An 18417-nucleotide genomic window follows, 5' to 3' on the forward strand; every position below is an offset into this window, starting at 1 on the left:
TCCACTGGATGTCGCAATAGCAATTCCTTGTATCTTTGTAGATAATGCTACATATGTACATAATAAACCACATGATGTTAGTACACTAGTCGAGGAAAATTATAAAACTACATAAATAACATCCTGTAACTTGATTTTGATATAATTATTTTATCTTGATAGATTGAAAATTAACACACTAATGAGTTGACTGATGAACATGATCACATAATTTATTCAGAAAATATAAATAACAAATAAAGATAGAATACTATTAACCGCAACATGTAGGTGTAAAAAAACCAACAATTTTTACAATTTCAGAATGTGCTTGTTCTATTTTTAAACAAAGAAAATAATCTGAAGTTGTCTTTATTTTTAAGTTATCGTGCCGTGATTGTTACGAGTCCTGCCCACTTGGGAGTATATTTTTCTCCACGTGGCCCCCGATCTAAAATGAGTTGGACATGCTGAACATAGTATAAATCTTTATTGTCCACCAAGGTGGAAAATTGTGGTGTGGCTCACCAACACAGACGACAAACACGATAAGAACAGACGTTAGGTAAAAAGAGGAATGAAAGTATCTATAAGTTATAGGATCTAAAAGACTATCAAGCAGTTGAGGTCAGACATGTATTTGTTCACTTTGTCACTTTAAGAATGGCAATTGGGATAAGATACTTTTGAAAAGGATCTTTAGCCAGTGGAGCTCGAGAGTGTTTAAATGCAAGTAACATTTCATCGTTTTACCCTCAGTTCCATAGAGACCGCCTTGTGTCTCTTACCTTCTGTGGTGATGTGGGCCATGTCAGCCTGCTTCTGCTCGTGCCCTCGTCTAAGCTCAACACTCACGTAGTTTGCTTCCGCCTCTCCTGGGTGCTCCGCTCTCACGCCCCACTCTTCAAATTCTAAGAGCTCCTGATGCTGTGCCGCACTGATTGGAGTCCAGCCGGCTGTGGTTTGGTGATCTGCTCGCTGCCAGCTAGCTGTTGTCATTCGGAGTGTCCATCCTCCATCTCTATTTTAGGCTGTTGAGAGCGTCATGGCAACAGGGCTGCTAATTCAGGCCGCCGTGTCACAACTGGCTGCTGATAGGCAAGGTTCTGCAGGTCATGTTGAAAGCGTGGGAAAATACTTCCAAGCATTGAGTGGTGAACCAAGCATTGAGCGGTGTTTATCGATAATCGACTTTGAATTGCATTCAACCTTTTAAAATGATGATGCATGCAAGATATATGTTAGTAAAATACATTCTTTGTGGAAAAAAGAACGCCATTTAAAGGCCTACTGCAACCCACTACTACCGACCACGCAGTCTGATAGTTTATATATCTATGATGAAATCTTAACATTGCAACACATGCCAATACGGCCGGGTTAGATTACTAAAGTGCAATTTTAAATTTCCCGTGAAATATCCTGCTGAAAACGTCTCGGTATGATGACGTTTGCGCGTGACGTAACAGATTGTAGCGGACATTTTGGGACACCATTGTGGCCAGCTATTAAGTCGTCTGTTTTCATCGCAAAATTCCACAGTATTCTGGACATCTGTGTTGGTGAATCTTTTGCAATTTGTTTAATGAACAATGGAGATAGCAAAGAAGAAAGCTGTAGGTGGGAAGCGGTGTATTAGCGGCCGGCTGCAGCAACACAAACACGTTGTGTTTCATTGTTTACATTCCCGAACAATGACAGTCAAGCTTTACCATTGGCCTGGGACAAGCTTTACCATTGGCCTGGGACAACAGAGACTCTTACCAGGAGGACTTTGAGTTGGCTACGCGGTTCCGTGAGTACGCAGCTGCGGCTTCCAAACATTTGATCGCTTGCCCGTACCGCTATGTGCCTGTCACGTACGTAACTTTGGGGAAATATATGTGCTGTATGAACTTTGCGGAGGTGAACGGTACTTTGGGCTGTGGGATTGAGTGTGTTGTGCGGGTGTTTGATTTGTATTGGTGGGTTATATGGACGGGAGGGGGGAGGTGTTTGTTATGCGGGATTAATTTGTGGCATATTAAATATAAGCCTGGTTGTGTTGTGGCTAATAGAGTATATATATGTCTTGTGTTTATTTACTGTTTTAGTCATTCCCAGCTGAATATCAGGTCCCACCCGCCTCTCACAGCATCTTCCCTATCTGAATCGCTTCCACTGCCCTCTAATCCTTCACTCTCACTTTCCTCATCCATGAATCTTTCATCCTTGCCCAAATTAATGGGGAAATCGTCGCTTTCTCGGTCCGAATCGCTCTCGCTGCTGGTGGCCATGATTGTAAACAATGTGCAGATGTGAGGAGCTCCACAACCTATGACTTCACGCTACTTCCGGTACAGGCAAGGCTTTTTTATCAGCGACCAAAAGTTGCAAACTTTATCGTCGATGTTCTCTACTAAATCCTTTCAGCAAAAATATGGCAATATCGTGAAATGATCAAGTATGACACATAGAATGGATCTGCTATCCCCGTTTAAATAAGAAAATTTCATTTCAGTAGACCTTTAAAAAATATTAAATGACACCAAAACACATCAATTAAATGTGTTTTAGGCCATGTCTACACTAAGCCGGATAACCCCTTAAACAAATAATTATTTAGCCGTTTCAGCCACACTAAACCATCGTTTAAGGTTCTCCTCCTTGGATAATTTTTTACACGGGTAAGTGCGCCGTCTATTTCTTGAATCTCCGGCTCTTAGCTTTGTATGGACTCTTTGATCGTTTACAAACTGAGTTCGGAGAGGAAGTGACGCCAGAAAGACTGCGCCCCACACAGGAAGTGACGTCAGAAAGAATGCGCCACAGCCAGCTTCATAACGAAGCGGTTTCGTAACTCAGAGCTAACCACTGGAAATATGGAGGCAAGTCATCCAGACATGCCGTGTTTCTCCTTCCGTCTGTACAGACGCTGGTGGAAATCACACATGAATACCTCAAGAGAAAGCGATTGCAGCTATTTCGGATACAACACTTCTCAGACGGCAAGAGAACTTTCCAATGTCCAGGTCAGCTGTGATTCTACTTACCAAAAAACTTTGTCCATTTGTCGAAGGAGAGACAACGAGAATGCGGGCTCCCGTGGATGTGATAAAAAAAAGGTAGCGTGTGCTTTGTATTACCTGGACGTGAAGGGAAGACTACGGAAAACATCGAATGCTTTTGGACTGGCAAAGCAGACTGTATCAGTTATTGTCCGCCATGTATGTCGCGGACTCAACGACTAGGTCCAGAGTATATAAAGTCACCAAAAACGAATGGACAATGAAGGCGAAAGAGTGAGGAGTGTCCTGACCAGATATCTAGATCCCTAGATTGATTGATGTAAAATGTTCTTTATCACATTGTTTACTTTCACGTCTATTAAAGATTTGATTTATGATGGCTCAGGTGTGATTCACTACAATAGGCCCCCACAGCACACTGGATTCCAGTTAATTGAAATACCACAACACTGGATATTGTTCAGATAAGTTAAATTTAATACCTTGCACACAAAGCAACACTGGAGGTGACTATGACGTGCGCATTTACCGTGCATGCGTACTAGGTCGTGTTGCGCCGGCGGATGGAGGGGGCTAGGGGGTCTAAAACGACCATTGTGTGTGTGTGGACAAGGATAAGGTTAGGTGGGATTTACCATGGATAACCTTAGCTGGCTTATTGTAGAAGGGGCCTTAAGCAGCCTCTTAAGTCATCTAGCAGCTATGATATTATAAAAGGATGTTGCTGAATAGGCGATGTCTAATATTTTTTATTTCTGACCGTCTAAACATGTTGAAACGTACACGTACGACAGAAAGATTTCTGTGTCCATGGTGTGTCTTTGCAGCGCGAGCACTCCTCTCACAGCCATGTGTGGAACTGTGTCAGTTTGCACTTCCTTTTGAAATGTGTTAAACAAAACAGAAAAGTGTGCACTATTGTGCGCCCAAAAACCCTGATGAGCGTTAATGAGGCATACATTTCAGTCTCGCTATGTAATGTATTCATAAGTACAAAACAGAACTAATGCACATGTGCAGCCCAGCCAAAACTTATCCAACAGAACCAGCTAGTGGGCCAAGCGCACACCTCAAAATGTACAGTACTTTTTTGACAGTATGGATGTGAAATGTATATATATACATACATATATGATCGCTCAGCACAAGAGATACTTACACACATACAGTTGTTGTCAAAATAATCTGTACATTATATACCTCAGCTAACTAAACTATGGAAATGTATAATATAGTTCATATAGCAATACGGTCTCACTGCACAGCAGGCCAGCAGTAAGCTGAGTCCACAATCCATGTTGAGGCACAACTGAGTGACGTGCCTCAACTGGCTGCTGATCACCGCACCGTCTCTTCTCAGTATTTGAACGGCAAATGTGAAAATTCTGTGATTTTGAATACAAATAATTTAAAACTGGTGAAGTTAAATGGAAAATAACTTTATAGTATAATCACTGAATACAAATAACAATTTAATTTTTTTTTTCTTTCCATGATGGCACGTGAGGCCCCGCCTCACCTGCCTCCAGAGACTGTACGTCACTGACATATATACATATATACATACTGTATATATATATATATATATATATATATATATATATATATATATATATATATATATATATATATATATATATATATATATATATATATATATATATATATATATACATATATATATTAGGGGTGTGGGAAAAAATCGATTCAAATTCGAATCGCGATTCTCACGTTGTGCGTTCCAGAATCGATTCTCATTTTTTTTAAATAGATTTTTATTTATTTATTTTTTAATTATTTATTTATTTTTTATTTTATTTTTTTAAATGAATCAATCCAACAAAACAATACACAGCAATACCATAACAATGCAATCCAATTCCAAAACCAAACCCGACCCAGCAACACTCAGAACTGCAATAAACAGAGCAATTGAGAGGAGACACAAACACGACACAGAACAAACCAAAAGTAGTGAAACAAAAATGAATATTATCAACAACAGTATCAATATTAGTTACAATTTCAACATAGCAGTGATTAAAAATCCCTCATTGACATTATCATTAGACATTTATAAAAATTTAAAAAAAAGAATAGTGTCACAGTGGCTTACACTTGCATCGCATCTCATAAGCTTGACAACACACTGTGTCCAATATTTTCACAAAGATAAAATAAGTCATATTTTTGGTTTATTTAATAGTTAAAACAAATTTACATTGTTGCAATCAGTTGATAAAACATTGTCCTTTACAATCATATAAGCTTTTTACAAAAATCTACTACTCTGCTTGCGTGTCAGCAGACTGGGGTAGATCCTGCTGAAATCCTATGTATTGAATGAATAGAGAATTGTTTTGAATCAGGAAAAATATCGTTTTTGAATCGAGAATCGTGTTGAATTGAAAAAAAAAGAAAAGATTTTGAATCGAATCGTGACCCCCAAGAATCGATATTGAATCGAATCGTTGGACACCCAAAGATTCACAGCCCTAATATATATATATATATATATATATATATATATATATATATATATACATACATACATACATACACACACACACACACACACACACATATACACACATATATACTGTATATACATATATATACACATATACACAGATATATACACACACATATGTATATATATACATATATAAACACATATACATATATATATACACATATATATATATATATATATATACATATATATACATAAATATATACACATATATATATATACATATATAAACATATATATATATATATATATATATATATATATATATATATATATATATATATATATATATATATATATATATATACACACATTAATGCACATGCATTCACATACATATACATATATACACATACATATACATATATACACATACCTGTATATATATATATATATATATATATATATATATATATATATATACACACACAGGTATGTGTGTATATATATATATATATATATATATATATATATATATACACAGGTATGTGTATATATATATATATATATATATATATATATATATATATATATATATATATATATATATATATATATATATACATACAGGTATTTGTATATATGTATATGTATGTGTATATATGTATATGTATGTGAATGCATGTGCATTAATGTGTGTATATATATATATATATACACACATTATATATTATATATATATACACACATTAATGCACATGCATTCACATACATATACATATATACACATACATATACATATATACACATACCTGTATATATATATATATATATATATATATATATATATATATATATATATATATATATATATATACACACACATACCTGTATATATATATATATATATATATATATATATATATATATATATATATATATATATATATATATATATATATATATATATATATATATATATATATATATATATATATCAGTGACGTGCGGTGAGGTTCATGACTGGTGAGGCTCGGACTTCATCACAGTCAGATTTACAAACATATGAACCCTAAAGAGTATCTTATTCACCATTTGATTGGCAGCAGTTAACGGGTTATGTTTAAAAGCTCATACCAGCATTCTTCCCTGCTTGGCACTCAGCATCAAGGGTTGGAATTGGGGGTTAAATCACCAAAAATGATTCCCAGGCACAGCGCAGCTGCTGCCCACTGCTCCCCTCACCTCCCAGGGGGTGAGCAAGGGGATGGGTCGAATGCAGAGGACAAATTTCACCACACCGAGTGTGTGTGACAATCATTGGTATTTTAACTTAACTTTAACTTTACACATTCAAACTGTAGCACACAAAAAAGCACATTTAATTAAAAAAACGTTATTATGGTCTTACCTTTACTTATAAGTGCGGGAACAGTGGTGTTCGTGTTGGAGGAGTTGTAAATGAATGAAATATGAAACCCGTGCTGCAGTCTGCAGGTGTACCTAATGTTGTGTCCCTGCGGTCGTTAACGGCTCCTCCAGCGCGAGCATTGTTGTTTTTGCACTTTTTGGCTTCTTGTTAAGTGACTTTTTTTGGTTGGATTCGGTCTTGCACGTGGAGGGTTTGGGTGTGGGCTTTGGTTGGTGTGGCGCTCCCGTCGGGCGGTGCATTCTGCAGCGGAGGTGCTTAGCACCAGGAGGCGGGGTTATGAGGCGAGCCTCTCACAGTGCGTCTTCGCAGCAGTTTTATGATCGCTCAGCACAAGAAATACTTTACACACATACAGTTGTTGACAAAATACACTGTACATTATATACCTCAGCTAACTAAACTATGGAAATGTATAATATAATTCATATAGCAATACGGTGTCACTGCACAGCAGGCCAGCAGTTAGCAGAGTCATTGTGCACAATCCATGTTGAGGCACAACTCAGTGACGTGCCTCAACTGGCTGCTGATCACCGCACCGTCTCTTCTCAGTATTTGATGGTAAATGTGAAAATAGAAATAAAAATAATCTAAAACTGGTGAAGTTAAATGGAAAATAACTTTATTATAATCACTGGATACATATAAAAATTTAATATATATTTTTTTCTTTTTACATTTTTTTTCTTTCCATGATGGCAGGTGAGGCCGTGCCTCCCCTGCCTCTAGTGACTGCACGTCACTGATATATATATATATATATATATATATATATATATATATATATATATATATATATATATATATATATATATATATATACAGTATATATACACATTACTGCACATGCATACACATACATATCCATATATACACATACATATACATATATGACCCCAGTATGACATACTTTAAACTACAGTTACCCATTTAATGGCATTTATAAGCCTTTTCTTAGGCCCACCCTTATGTTATTTATGTTTACTGCCTACAATAAAAACAAAAATAGATATATATATATTGACAACAAAACCAATGACTTGTGTGTTTGGGAACAGTTGGTAATGGTTATGTGCAGTAAAACTTCTTCATGAACTCAACTCACCTTAATGTGTGTTCTTAAATTTATGTTGGACGTCTTCGATGAAGAGCATTTGTGATTTTGATTTACAGAGTAAACAACTAAAAACTAAGGTTTTGGGCATTGCTTTCTCTACATTTGCCTAAATATTGCCAACAACACGCAATATTGTGGATTTCCTGCACGTCATCTTCATTACTAAAGAAAAAAGTTACTCTGCAGGAGTAAATTCCTCTGCCATTTTTAAGTATGTTTCTTTTTTTTTTTTCCTGAGTTGTCAGCTTGAAGCGTCCCTCTGTCTCGGACTTCCTCGTCGTCATGTGACATGAGTGTGTGACTGTTACGATTTTGCTTCTTAGTTTCGATGACCAGCTTTATCTCGCCTCTGATTGGCCAGTCCGTAATATTTTGCCCTAACATTAGGCCAATTGTGACTCATCATACGAACACCAACCAATCATCATGGGTTTTCTCCGTATGTATGGATGTTCTCATTCATCCAGGTCATTGTATTTTCTCCATTTTTTTTCACGCCTGGATTTGTGGTCCATTTTCTCTCTTCGTAGCTTGTAGCTTTCATGTAAGCTACCTGGCTACATGGGTCTAAAAGTAGCTAAGCTACAGGTTCAAAAAGGAGTGAAACTACCAGCGAGCTATTGGAAAATGTAGATAAGCTACGTACAGTCAGCCATAGGAAAATAATTTGGGATGGACAGTTTACTCTGCTCCAGCGTTATAACTACTATCAACAGTCTGCAGGAGATGTGTCAGTCAAGATGAAAGCATGAACCCGCTACTCACCTCTTCCCAGGCAAGGTGTGGACTGCTGCTTGCAAAGGGCTGCTTCTCGTCGCTTCATTCTGGCCTGTGATGGCATGGAAGGAAGACATGAATGTGCTATATATTTCAAATGTGCTTTGTATTTACTGTAAGTCAGTGCATTTTAATTATTTTCTGTTAGAAAATCTCCGTCAGGACTATAGATGGTATAATTCGTCTATAAAATTTTTATAAGTACACCGGTGCATAAAATTGTATCCTTATTAATATTAAAGAAAAAATATATAGATTAATTAACAACAAAGAATAATTAACATTGTTTTTAGTCTGTAACAGAGAAGATTTTGCATCAATTTGCCTGAAATAAAAAATAAAAAAAAGGCATCCATATATAAATCCTTATCTAAACTAACATTTTTTGACCGACTTGAACCATTTGATACTGAAAAATAAAATGTAATAAACTCAACTCACAATAAATTCAAATTGATCAGCAACAATAACTCAGGAGCACAATATATAAACATAAAATACAAAACAAAAATGATCAAAACCATTGTTGCTGATTTTATTTTATTTCTTTATCGAAATGAAGTCAGGATTAATGGTGACCATGAACATGTTCTTGCAGTTTTTCGAAGCGGGGTTTGAAGTAGGGTTGTCCCATTACCAATATTTTGGTAAAAAATAAAGTGGATCATGAAATAATTTAATTTTTGGCTTCATTTTAACAAAAAAAAACTTACAATACATTAAACATATGGTTCTAATTGAACTCAAAGAAGAATTTTAGAAAATGAAAATGAAAAGGGACCTTGGGGTTTTCTTGTTGCACTCAAAGAAGAACTTACAATTGTATTTATTGAATATTGTCTGCCATAATCTAGGATTAGGTTGGAAAAGAATAAAAAGCTTTACTGATATTGTATTAAATGCTTCATGATCTATGTTTGCCACTCTTGGGCTGTGCTTTAAGACCAACAAATTCATTAGTAAATACTAAATACCATACCATGGCTAAAAGTACACATGTAGCAGGTGAAACACACAGTTAAAGGTAAAACACAAATTGTAGCAATTGGTTACAAAATTACACGTGCATTAGTTTGCGCAATGTGGGTGGTTTTGACTCCGCTAATATTTGGCATTATGCCAAGCGCCACAGATTTTCAAATGGGAGACAGGACTGGACAACAGGCAGGCCAGTCTAGTACCCGCACTCTTTTACTACAAAGCCACGCTGTTGTAACATGTGCAGAATGTGGCTTGGCATTGTCTTGCTGAAATAAGCAGGGGCGTCCATGATAACGTTGCTTGGATGCAACATATGTTGCTCCAAAACCTGTATGTACCTTTTAGCATTAATGGTGCTGTCACAGATGTGTAAGTTACCCATGCCTTGGGCACTGATACATCCTCATACCATCACAGATGCTGGCTTTTGAACTTTGCGCCTGTAACAATCCGGATGGTTATTTTCCTCTTTGGTCCGGACGACACGACGTCCACAGTTTCCAAAAACAATATGAAATGTGGACTCGTCAGACACTTTTCCATTTTGCATCAGTCCATCTTAGATGAGCTCGGGCCCAGCGAAGCCGGCGGCGTTTCTGGGTGTTGTTGATAAATGGCTTTGGCTTTGCATAGTACAGTTTTAACTTGCACTTACAGATGTAGCGACGAACTATAGTTACTGACAGTGGATTTCTGAAGTGTTCCTGAGCCCATGTGGTGATGTCCTTTATTCATTCAATGGGCATTCAATGTTGTTTTAGGCCTTGCCGCTTAAGTGCAGTGATTTCTCGAGATTCTCTGAACCTTTTGATGATATTACGAACCGTAGAGGGTGAAATCCCAAAAGTCTTGCAGTAGCTCGTTGAGAAATGTTTTAAACTGTTCGACATTTTGCTTACGCATTTGTTGACAAAGTGGTGACCCTCGCCCCATCCTTGTTTGTGAATGACCGAGCATTTCATGGAAGCTGCTTTTATACCCAATCATGGCACCCACCTGTTCCCAATTAGCTTGTTCACCTGTGGGATGGCCCAAATAAGTGTTTGATGAGCATTCCTCAACTTTCTCAGTGTTTTGTGCCACTTGTGCCAGCTTTTTTGAAACTTGTTTCAGGCATCAAATTCCAAATGGCTAAAAAGCTAATATTTGCAAAAAGTAAAGTGTCTTGTCTTTGCAGTCTATTCAATTGATTATAGGTACAAAAGGATTTACAAACTATTGCATTCTGTTTTTATTTACAATTTACACAACGTGCCAACTTCACTGGTTTTGGGTTTTGGAGACTTTGTCAAAAGCAAACAAGTCTCAGAAATATGTTTCATCATGACAATCCGAGTCATGTTCTCGCAAGTGGGGCTATCTTTAGAAGGCCACTCTTTGGTGGACATTCCTTTAAAAGGCAATTCTCAACTTGCTGAATCTCTGAGGAAATGTCTGCAGTTCTCTTCCCTTGCTGATAGTAGTTATGTCCTCTATTTTAAACACACGTCTAGTCGGCACATGCATTGGTTAGTTCACTGTTGTTTCCACATACAGTCGTGGTCAAAAGTTTACATACACTTGTAAAGAACATAATGACATGGCTGTCTTGGGATTCCAATAATTTCTACAACTCTTATTTTTTTGTGATAGAGTGATTGGAGCACATACTTGTTGGTCACAAAAAACATTCATGAAATTTGGTTCTTTTATGAATTTATTATGGGTCTACTGAAAATGTGACCAAATCTGCTTGGTCGAAAGTATACATACAGCAATGTTAATATTTGGTTAGATGTCACTGCAATAAGGCGCTTTTGGTAGCCATCCACAAGCTTCTGCTTGAATTTTTGACCACTCCTCTTGACAAAATTGGTGCAGTTCAGCTAAATTTGTTGGTTTTCTGACATGGATTTGTTTCTTCAGCATTGTCCACACGTTTAAGTCAGGACTTTGGGAAGGCCATTCTAAAACCTTAATTCTAGCCTGATTTAGCCATTCTTTTACCACTTTTGATTTTTGTTTGGGGTCATTGTCCTGTTGGAACACCCAACTGCACCCAAGACCCAACCTACTCTGTAAAGCACCAGTTCCATTGGCAGCAAAACAGGCCCAGAGCATAATACTACCACCACCATGCTTGACGGTAGGGTTGGTGTTCCTCGAATTAAAGGCCTCACCTTTTCTCCTCCAAACATATTGCTGGGTATTGTGGCCAAACAGCTCAATTCTTGTTTCATCTGACCACTTCACTGATTATCAGTGCAGGCAGCGTTCAAGCGACAGTTGGAATCTATTTCATCCTTAACGGCATCAGAGTAGATACTGTTATCAAGGCCTTGTTTCTTGGAAAGAAAAGTGAAGTTGTGGTTTGCAGTTGTGTGCACACCACAGTGGGGGTGTCTAGAGTGCAGTACGTGGCCGCGCAGTTTTTTTTTTTTTTCATTTTGATCCAAAATTAAAATAACTTCATTATCTATGCATCCATTTTTCTACCGCTTGCATTTGGATCCTGCACCAGAGCCTCGGACTATAGAGCTGTCCTATTTAAGAACTGATGAAGCCTGCTCGGATTCCTTCAGATATTACGGCTGCATAAAATATTTGGAAAAATAACAATTATTCACATGAGCATGCAATATAATTTCGACAAGTCTTATTTTACTTGGCAAGCTGTATTTCAAACAAAAACTGCGGGCACTCATGAGTTCACAGGAGGAGCAATCGCAATATATTAACTGACATGTCCTTTATTTAGTGTGTGAATGTATTGTGCAGTAAACGATGGATTATTGTTTTATTAATTTCCATTAAGAAAGCCCTTCATCATTTGTCCATCCCATAAACACCTTTCTTTAAAGCAGAACAAGAGAATGAGTTTAATAATGATAAAAAATAAAAACTGTGACTTTTCATCTGATTACAATCTTCTTTGAAGTCTTTAAAATGTAAGAGTAGTAGTAAATGTAAAATAGAAAAATATATCTTACTGTATATACTACATTATATGTTCAGTAATATTTCTGAAAAAACATTATGATTTTATTATGCAGACAATAACTTATCACCTCTTAATAATAATAAAAACAATTTATATTACTTTGGTAGCGATTTTAAAAGACACCCAGAGACGACATGAACCTATCAGATCAAATGCCACAGCCATGTATTACAAGCAGTGGAGGTGGGTTCCTCACAGTTTGACAGTTGACTGACACACGCGTACAACGCTGTACTTACGTTTTGCAGAGCGGTGTTCAAACGTGGTGGGCCCGCAGGCCACCCTCACTAATGAGAGCAAGGTGTTCCTGTGTACACACACATACATACACAAACACACACACACACACACACACACACAAACACTTGAGTGCTGGCTGTTTTAGAGGAAGTTCAGCAGGAAGCTTTTATTTGCACCATTACCTCTAGGGTATGAAGGCCACGCCCCCTGAGACCCCTCCCCTTCAGTTTGTCAAGGATGTCATGCCATCAAGTCATTGTTGCAGCCACGCCTGCGTGTTGCTTCATGAGGCGTGCCGATGCAACAGTCGACATACGTTTACACCATAGGACGTGACTTTGTAGACGCACTATTGATGCTCGTCTTTCCCGTTTATTGTATTCTTTATATGGGGCCACACGTTTTCCAAGTATCCCATTGATGTAGAACAGAGGTCTCAAACTCAATTCACCTGGGGACCGCAATGAGTATTTACTTCAGAATCAGGTTTTAACCACATGACTAAATTTGCTAACTCATTTTACCAGCATCCTGTACTATGGTAGGCCTTCAGTCATTTATGAATTTGAAATGTATTGTAAAAATGTCATATTTTGACACCGTTGAGGTCCCCGGGACACTTTAGCTTGCTTACAGTGTTTGGAAAATTAATAAATATAGTCATTTATTACTTTACCAAAATAATAATTGAATTACTAATGTACTTATTCTTTAGTAAATGTAATTACAACTACAGATGTCCAATAATATCGGGCTGCTGATATTATCGGCCGATAAATGCTTTAAAATGTAATATTGGAAATTATTGGTATTGGTTTCAAAAAGTAAAATTGATGACTTTTTAAAACGCCGCTGTACGGAGTGGTACACGGATGTAGGGAGAAGTACAGAGCGCCAATAAACCTTTGCATGCTAGCCCAGTCACATAATACCTACGGCTTTTCACACACACAAGTGAATGCAATGCATACTTGGTCAACAGCCATACAGGTCACACTGAGGGTAGCTGTATAAACAACTTTAACACTGTTACAAATATGCGCCACACTGTGAACCCACACCAAACAAGAATGACAAACACATTTCGGGAGAACATCCGCACCGTAACACAACATAAACACAACAGAACAAATACCCGGAACCCCTTTGAGCACTAACTCTTCCGGGACGCTACAATAAACACCCCCCGCTACCCCCTACCCCATCCACCTCAACCCCACCCCCCCAACCCCGCCCACCTCAACCTCCTCATGCTCTCTCAGGGAGAGCATGTCCCAAATTCCAAGCTGCTGTTTTGAGGCATGTTTAAAAAAAATAATGCACTTTGTGACTTCAATAATAAATATGTCAGTGCCATGTTGGCATTTTTTTCCATAACTTGAGTTGATTTATTTTGGAAAACCTTGTTACATTGTTTAATGCATCCAGCAGGGCATCGCAACAAAATTAGGCATAATAATGTGTTAATTCCACGACTGTATATATCGGTATCGGTTGGTATCAGAATCAGTAATTAAGAGTTGGACAATATCGGAATATCGGCAAAAAAGCCATTATCGGACATCTCTACCGCAAATGGCCCGCGTGTTTGTGACCCCTGATGTAAAACATGCCTTTATGTTCTTTTTGTATGAAATACATATCTTATAGCTCTTATTTACATGGTAGCACGTCATTTATCTCTACATGACTTAAATCCGTGTATTTGTCAGATTACTTGGGAGTTTTTTAATGCTCTCAATTATTAATTAGCACTGGGGATCGTAAAAAATATCGATATGGCCATATCGATATTTTGTATCGGGATATTATATTGAAATATAAAAACCTTAGAAAAACAATACAATGTTGATTTTCAATGTCTTATGAGTTATGATAGATTTTTTTCTCTTAAAGGGTCCCTAATATGCAAAGGCAACTTTTCTTACCCATTGATACCTGCTGTCAAATCAAACCTTTGAGACTTTACAGAAACATTAATTGTATAATCTTGCCTTCTTTCATACTGCTGCCAAACAAGCTGTTTGGAATTTGCAAAACCTGTGGTATTTTTTGTACGGATTATCCATATATGGCAGGGGTGTCAAACGTACGGCCCGAGGGCCGGATCAGGCCCTTAAACAGGTTTTATCCGGCCCGCGGGCTGAGTTTAAGTATAAAAATGAACCTGCAATTTTTATATGAAAAGAACTGCTGTTCTAAATGTGTGTACGGGATGTCGCAATAGCAATTCTTTGTATCTTTGTAGATCAGGGGTCTCAAACTCAATTTACCTGGGGGCCACTGGATGCAGAAACTGGGTGAGGCTGGGCCGCAAGAAAATATATATTTTTTTAAATCTAACTTTTTAATGAATTCACCTTCTTTGAATGGCTTTCCCGCCCTAGCAACCATCTCACTCACCATGTAGCTAGCTTTGACTGCTGCATCGTTCTTTTCGGTTGCTTTCTTGAAGAAATCTTGTTGCCTCAGTAGAATAAATTTGGAACCCGGTTCAGTCTCTCATCTCCCTGGTATTTTGCATACTCCTCAGCATGTCTAGTTGTATAATGACGTTTCAAATTGTATTCCTTGTGCACCGCAACTTTCTCTGTGCAAATAAGACACGTCGGGGTGCCCCTGTGCTCAACAAAGAAATATTGCATCTCCCACTTTTCCTGGAATTGTCTTTGCTCATCACTAACCTATCTCTTCACTGCAGGCTTTTAAAAAAACATGTTTGGGGTTGTGGAATATATTTGTATTTAGCCGACGCACGGAGAAAAATTTTCGGGAGGGGCACTGAAATTCGGGAGTCTCCCGGAAAAAACGGGAGGGTTGGCAAGTATGCTCGCGGGCCGCACTAACATTGAACTTTCATATTAAGGTGAGGGCCGAAAAATAACGTCTCACGGGCCGCAATTGGCCCCCGAGCCGCGTGTTTCAGATCCCTGTTGTAGATGATGCTACATATGTACAAAATAAACCACCTGATGTTAGTACATCAGTCAAGGAAAATGAGCAAACTACATAAATAATACACTGTAATTTGATTTTAATATTTTGTATCTTGATAGATTGAAAATTAAAACCAATGAGTTGACTGATGAACATTATCACATCATTTATTAGGAAAATATAAATAACGACAAATAAAGATAGAATACTATTAACCACAACATGTAAGTGTAAAAAAAACAACGATTTGTACAATTTCATAATGTGCTTGGTCTATTTTTAAACAAAGGAAACAATTTGAAGTTGTCTTTATTTTTAAGTTATCGTGCCGTGATTTTACCAGTCAGGCCCACTTGGGAATAGATTTTTCTCCATGTGGCCCCCCATCTAAAATGAGTTTGACGCACCTGATATATGGTATAAATTTACCCAAAGTACTTTTGCGAAAGTTTGGCATTTTATTCTGACGCTGTAGTCAAAAGCGTCTACTGCCTAGTTTCTCTTGTTATATTCTTATTTTTAATGTTATATTTGTATTCTTATTGTTGTTTTTTATTTTTATTCTTATTGTTGTATGTTCTATTTTATTTCCATTTATACCCCAATTATTTACTTTTTAAATGTGTTCACAATTCTGTACACTGCTGCTGGAATTTAAAGTTTCCTGAGGGAACTCTCCTGAAGGAATCAATAAAGTAATATCTACTTTTTCTCGATCCTCTTGCTGTGCGGCAGACTGGCTCGTACATGCACGTGCATCCTCCACTGTTTCCTTCAATAAAGTAGGGTATAGTTCGAACTCAATCTGTCAGTAGACTCACGATGGAAGTGTTAAAAATTACAAGTAGATGGTAGGGAGAAGATGTTGTCAGAGTGGAGGCACGTAAGTAGGACATGCTCACAAAATGGCTTATTATGAAGCGACTTAAAGATGGTCTGTAAAACATGATCTATGCAACTTTTTGACTAAACAAACACAGGGAAATGTTTTAAAAGTAGAAAAACATGATAATATGACCCCTTTAAGTCATATTTTGAGCCAATGGTATACCAAGTACGATTTCGGGCTTAGTGATGAGCAAGGCAGTGCAAGAAGTGGACAGTAACAAATATTTGACATTTAGGTTTACCTGATCTAGTGTACATATATACAACTTTCATGTTAAGCTGCATTTTACATTCACCACTGAACTATGTAGAATATCGCTATATCACAATATCCCAATACTGTATTGCACTGTGACTCAAGTATTGGGATATGTGTTTTATTGTGAAGTCCTTGTTGATACCCAGCCCGAGTCTGTGTGTGTGCAAGTGTGCGCGCTTTTGGGTCTGTAATTGTGACCTTTTGACCTTAAACTGTCACTATTTGTGCTAATAGTAGAAAGTAATGATGACAGATTCAAATATTCACTCATGCATTCTTGTCTCACCGTGTTTACGGGCTGGTACTCAAAAGAGGGAGGCCAATTGTTTTAGGCCCTCTTTGTATGCCACCAACAAGGCACACCTGGAAGAAATGACTGGACTGAACCACCTCATGATTGAGAACAGGGGTTGAATTTGTCAAATAGGCACAAATCCACTCATAGGGGAACTGCGCTTTTTTGGAATTCTTATGTAAGACAAGAATACATATGTTTTTCTTTTTTTTATGCATGCTAATTTATAATATAAGGCAAGTGCAAGGTGGCTAAGAATGTAGCTAATTGGGGTAATCTATTGCACCCATAAAGGCCTCTAAAAAAACAACTTCCACCAACAATACTCCATTTACATGTCATGACCTGAATAATTACCCTATATTAGCGATATTGTTATCATAAGCGCTAACGCTGAGGAACTAGTTTAAGTGGTGCCGTGATCACAAAGAAGTAACTAGCTTATGCAGCTATTGACATACTACTAATAATAATAATGGATTAGATTTACATAGCGCTTTTCTAGACACTCAAAGCGCTTCACAGAGAAGTGAGAACCCATCATTCATTTTTACAACTCATTCATTCATCATTCATTGTGTGAGCGGCACCGGGGGCGAGGGTGAAGTGTCCTGCCCAAGGACACAACGGCAGCGATTTTGGATGGTAAGAGGCGGGGAGCGAGCCTGCAACCCTCAGGTTTCTGGCACGGCCGCTCTACCTACTACGCCATGCCGCCCCATACTGAGCCGGTGAGCTGCTGCATCGCCTCTGAGTTGGTAAAATTTGATTCTGCATTATAAATCATGCCTCTCATTTGTGTAGTAGACGTTTGTGGCCAGAAACTGAGAAGTTGGTCTACTTTGATTTTCAACTTAGACCCGAAGATTACAAGAAACTAAATACATGAAAAGACTCTTGTTTTTTTTTTTTTTTATACCTTCGTTGAGGATTATGATTAAATCTTCACCTAAACGGAAAAATATGAACATTCTAGTGTTCTGAGTCGGCATCCCAATAAGTGTTAATGTGTATGTACTTCATATTTCTTGTTTAGCGCTTAGCAATACTG

At 37.5% G+C, this 18417-nt stretch overlaps 1 protein-coding gene across 1 annotated transcript in view; it reads right to left on the reverse strand.

The window, feature by feature from the left end:
• The window catches only part of LOC133633975 (AMP deaminase 3-like), a 49805-nt gene extending 32347 nt beyond the window's left edge, over positions 1–17458 (reverse strand). The window contains exons 1-3 of the mRNA XM_062026836.1: positions 17358–17458; positions 12987–13054; positions 8775–8838 (exon numbers count right to left, since the gene is read on the reverse strand). Of these exons, the coding sequence (XP_061882820.1) occupies positions 8775–8832 (58 nt within the window). The 5' untranslated portion in view covers positions 8833–8838; positions 12987–13054; positions 17358–17458. The remainder of the gene's footprint in view (positions 1–8774; positions 8839–12986; positions 13055–17357) is intronic.
• Positions 17459–18417: the final 959 nt, after the last annotated feature.

Source organism: Entelurus aequoreus, linkage group LG18, assembly GCF_033978785.1.
Source record: "Entelurus aequoreus isolate RoL-2023_Sb linkage group LG18, RoL_Eaeq_v1.1, whole genome shotgun sequence".
NCBI lineage: Eukaryota > Metazoa > Chordata > Actinopteri > Syngnathiformes > Syngnathidae > Entelurus > Entelurus aequoreus.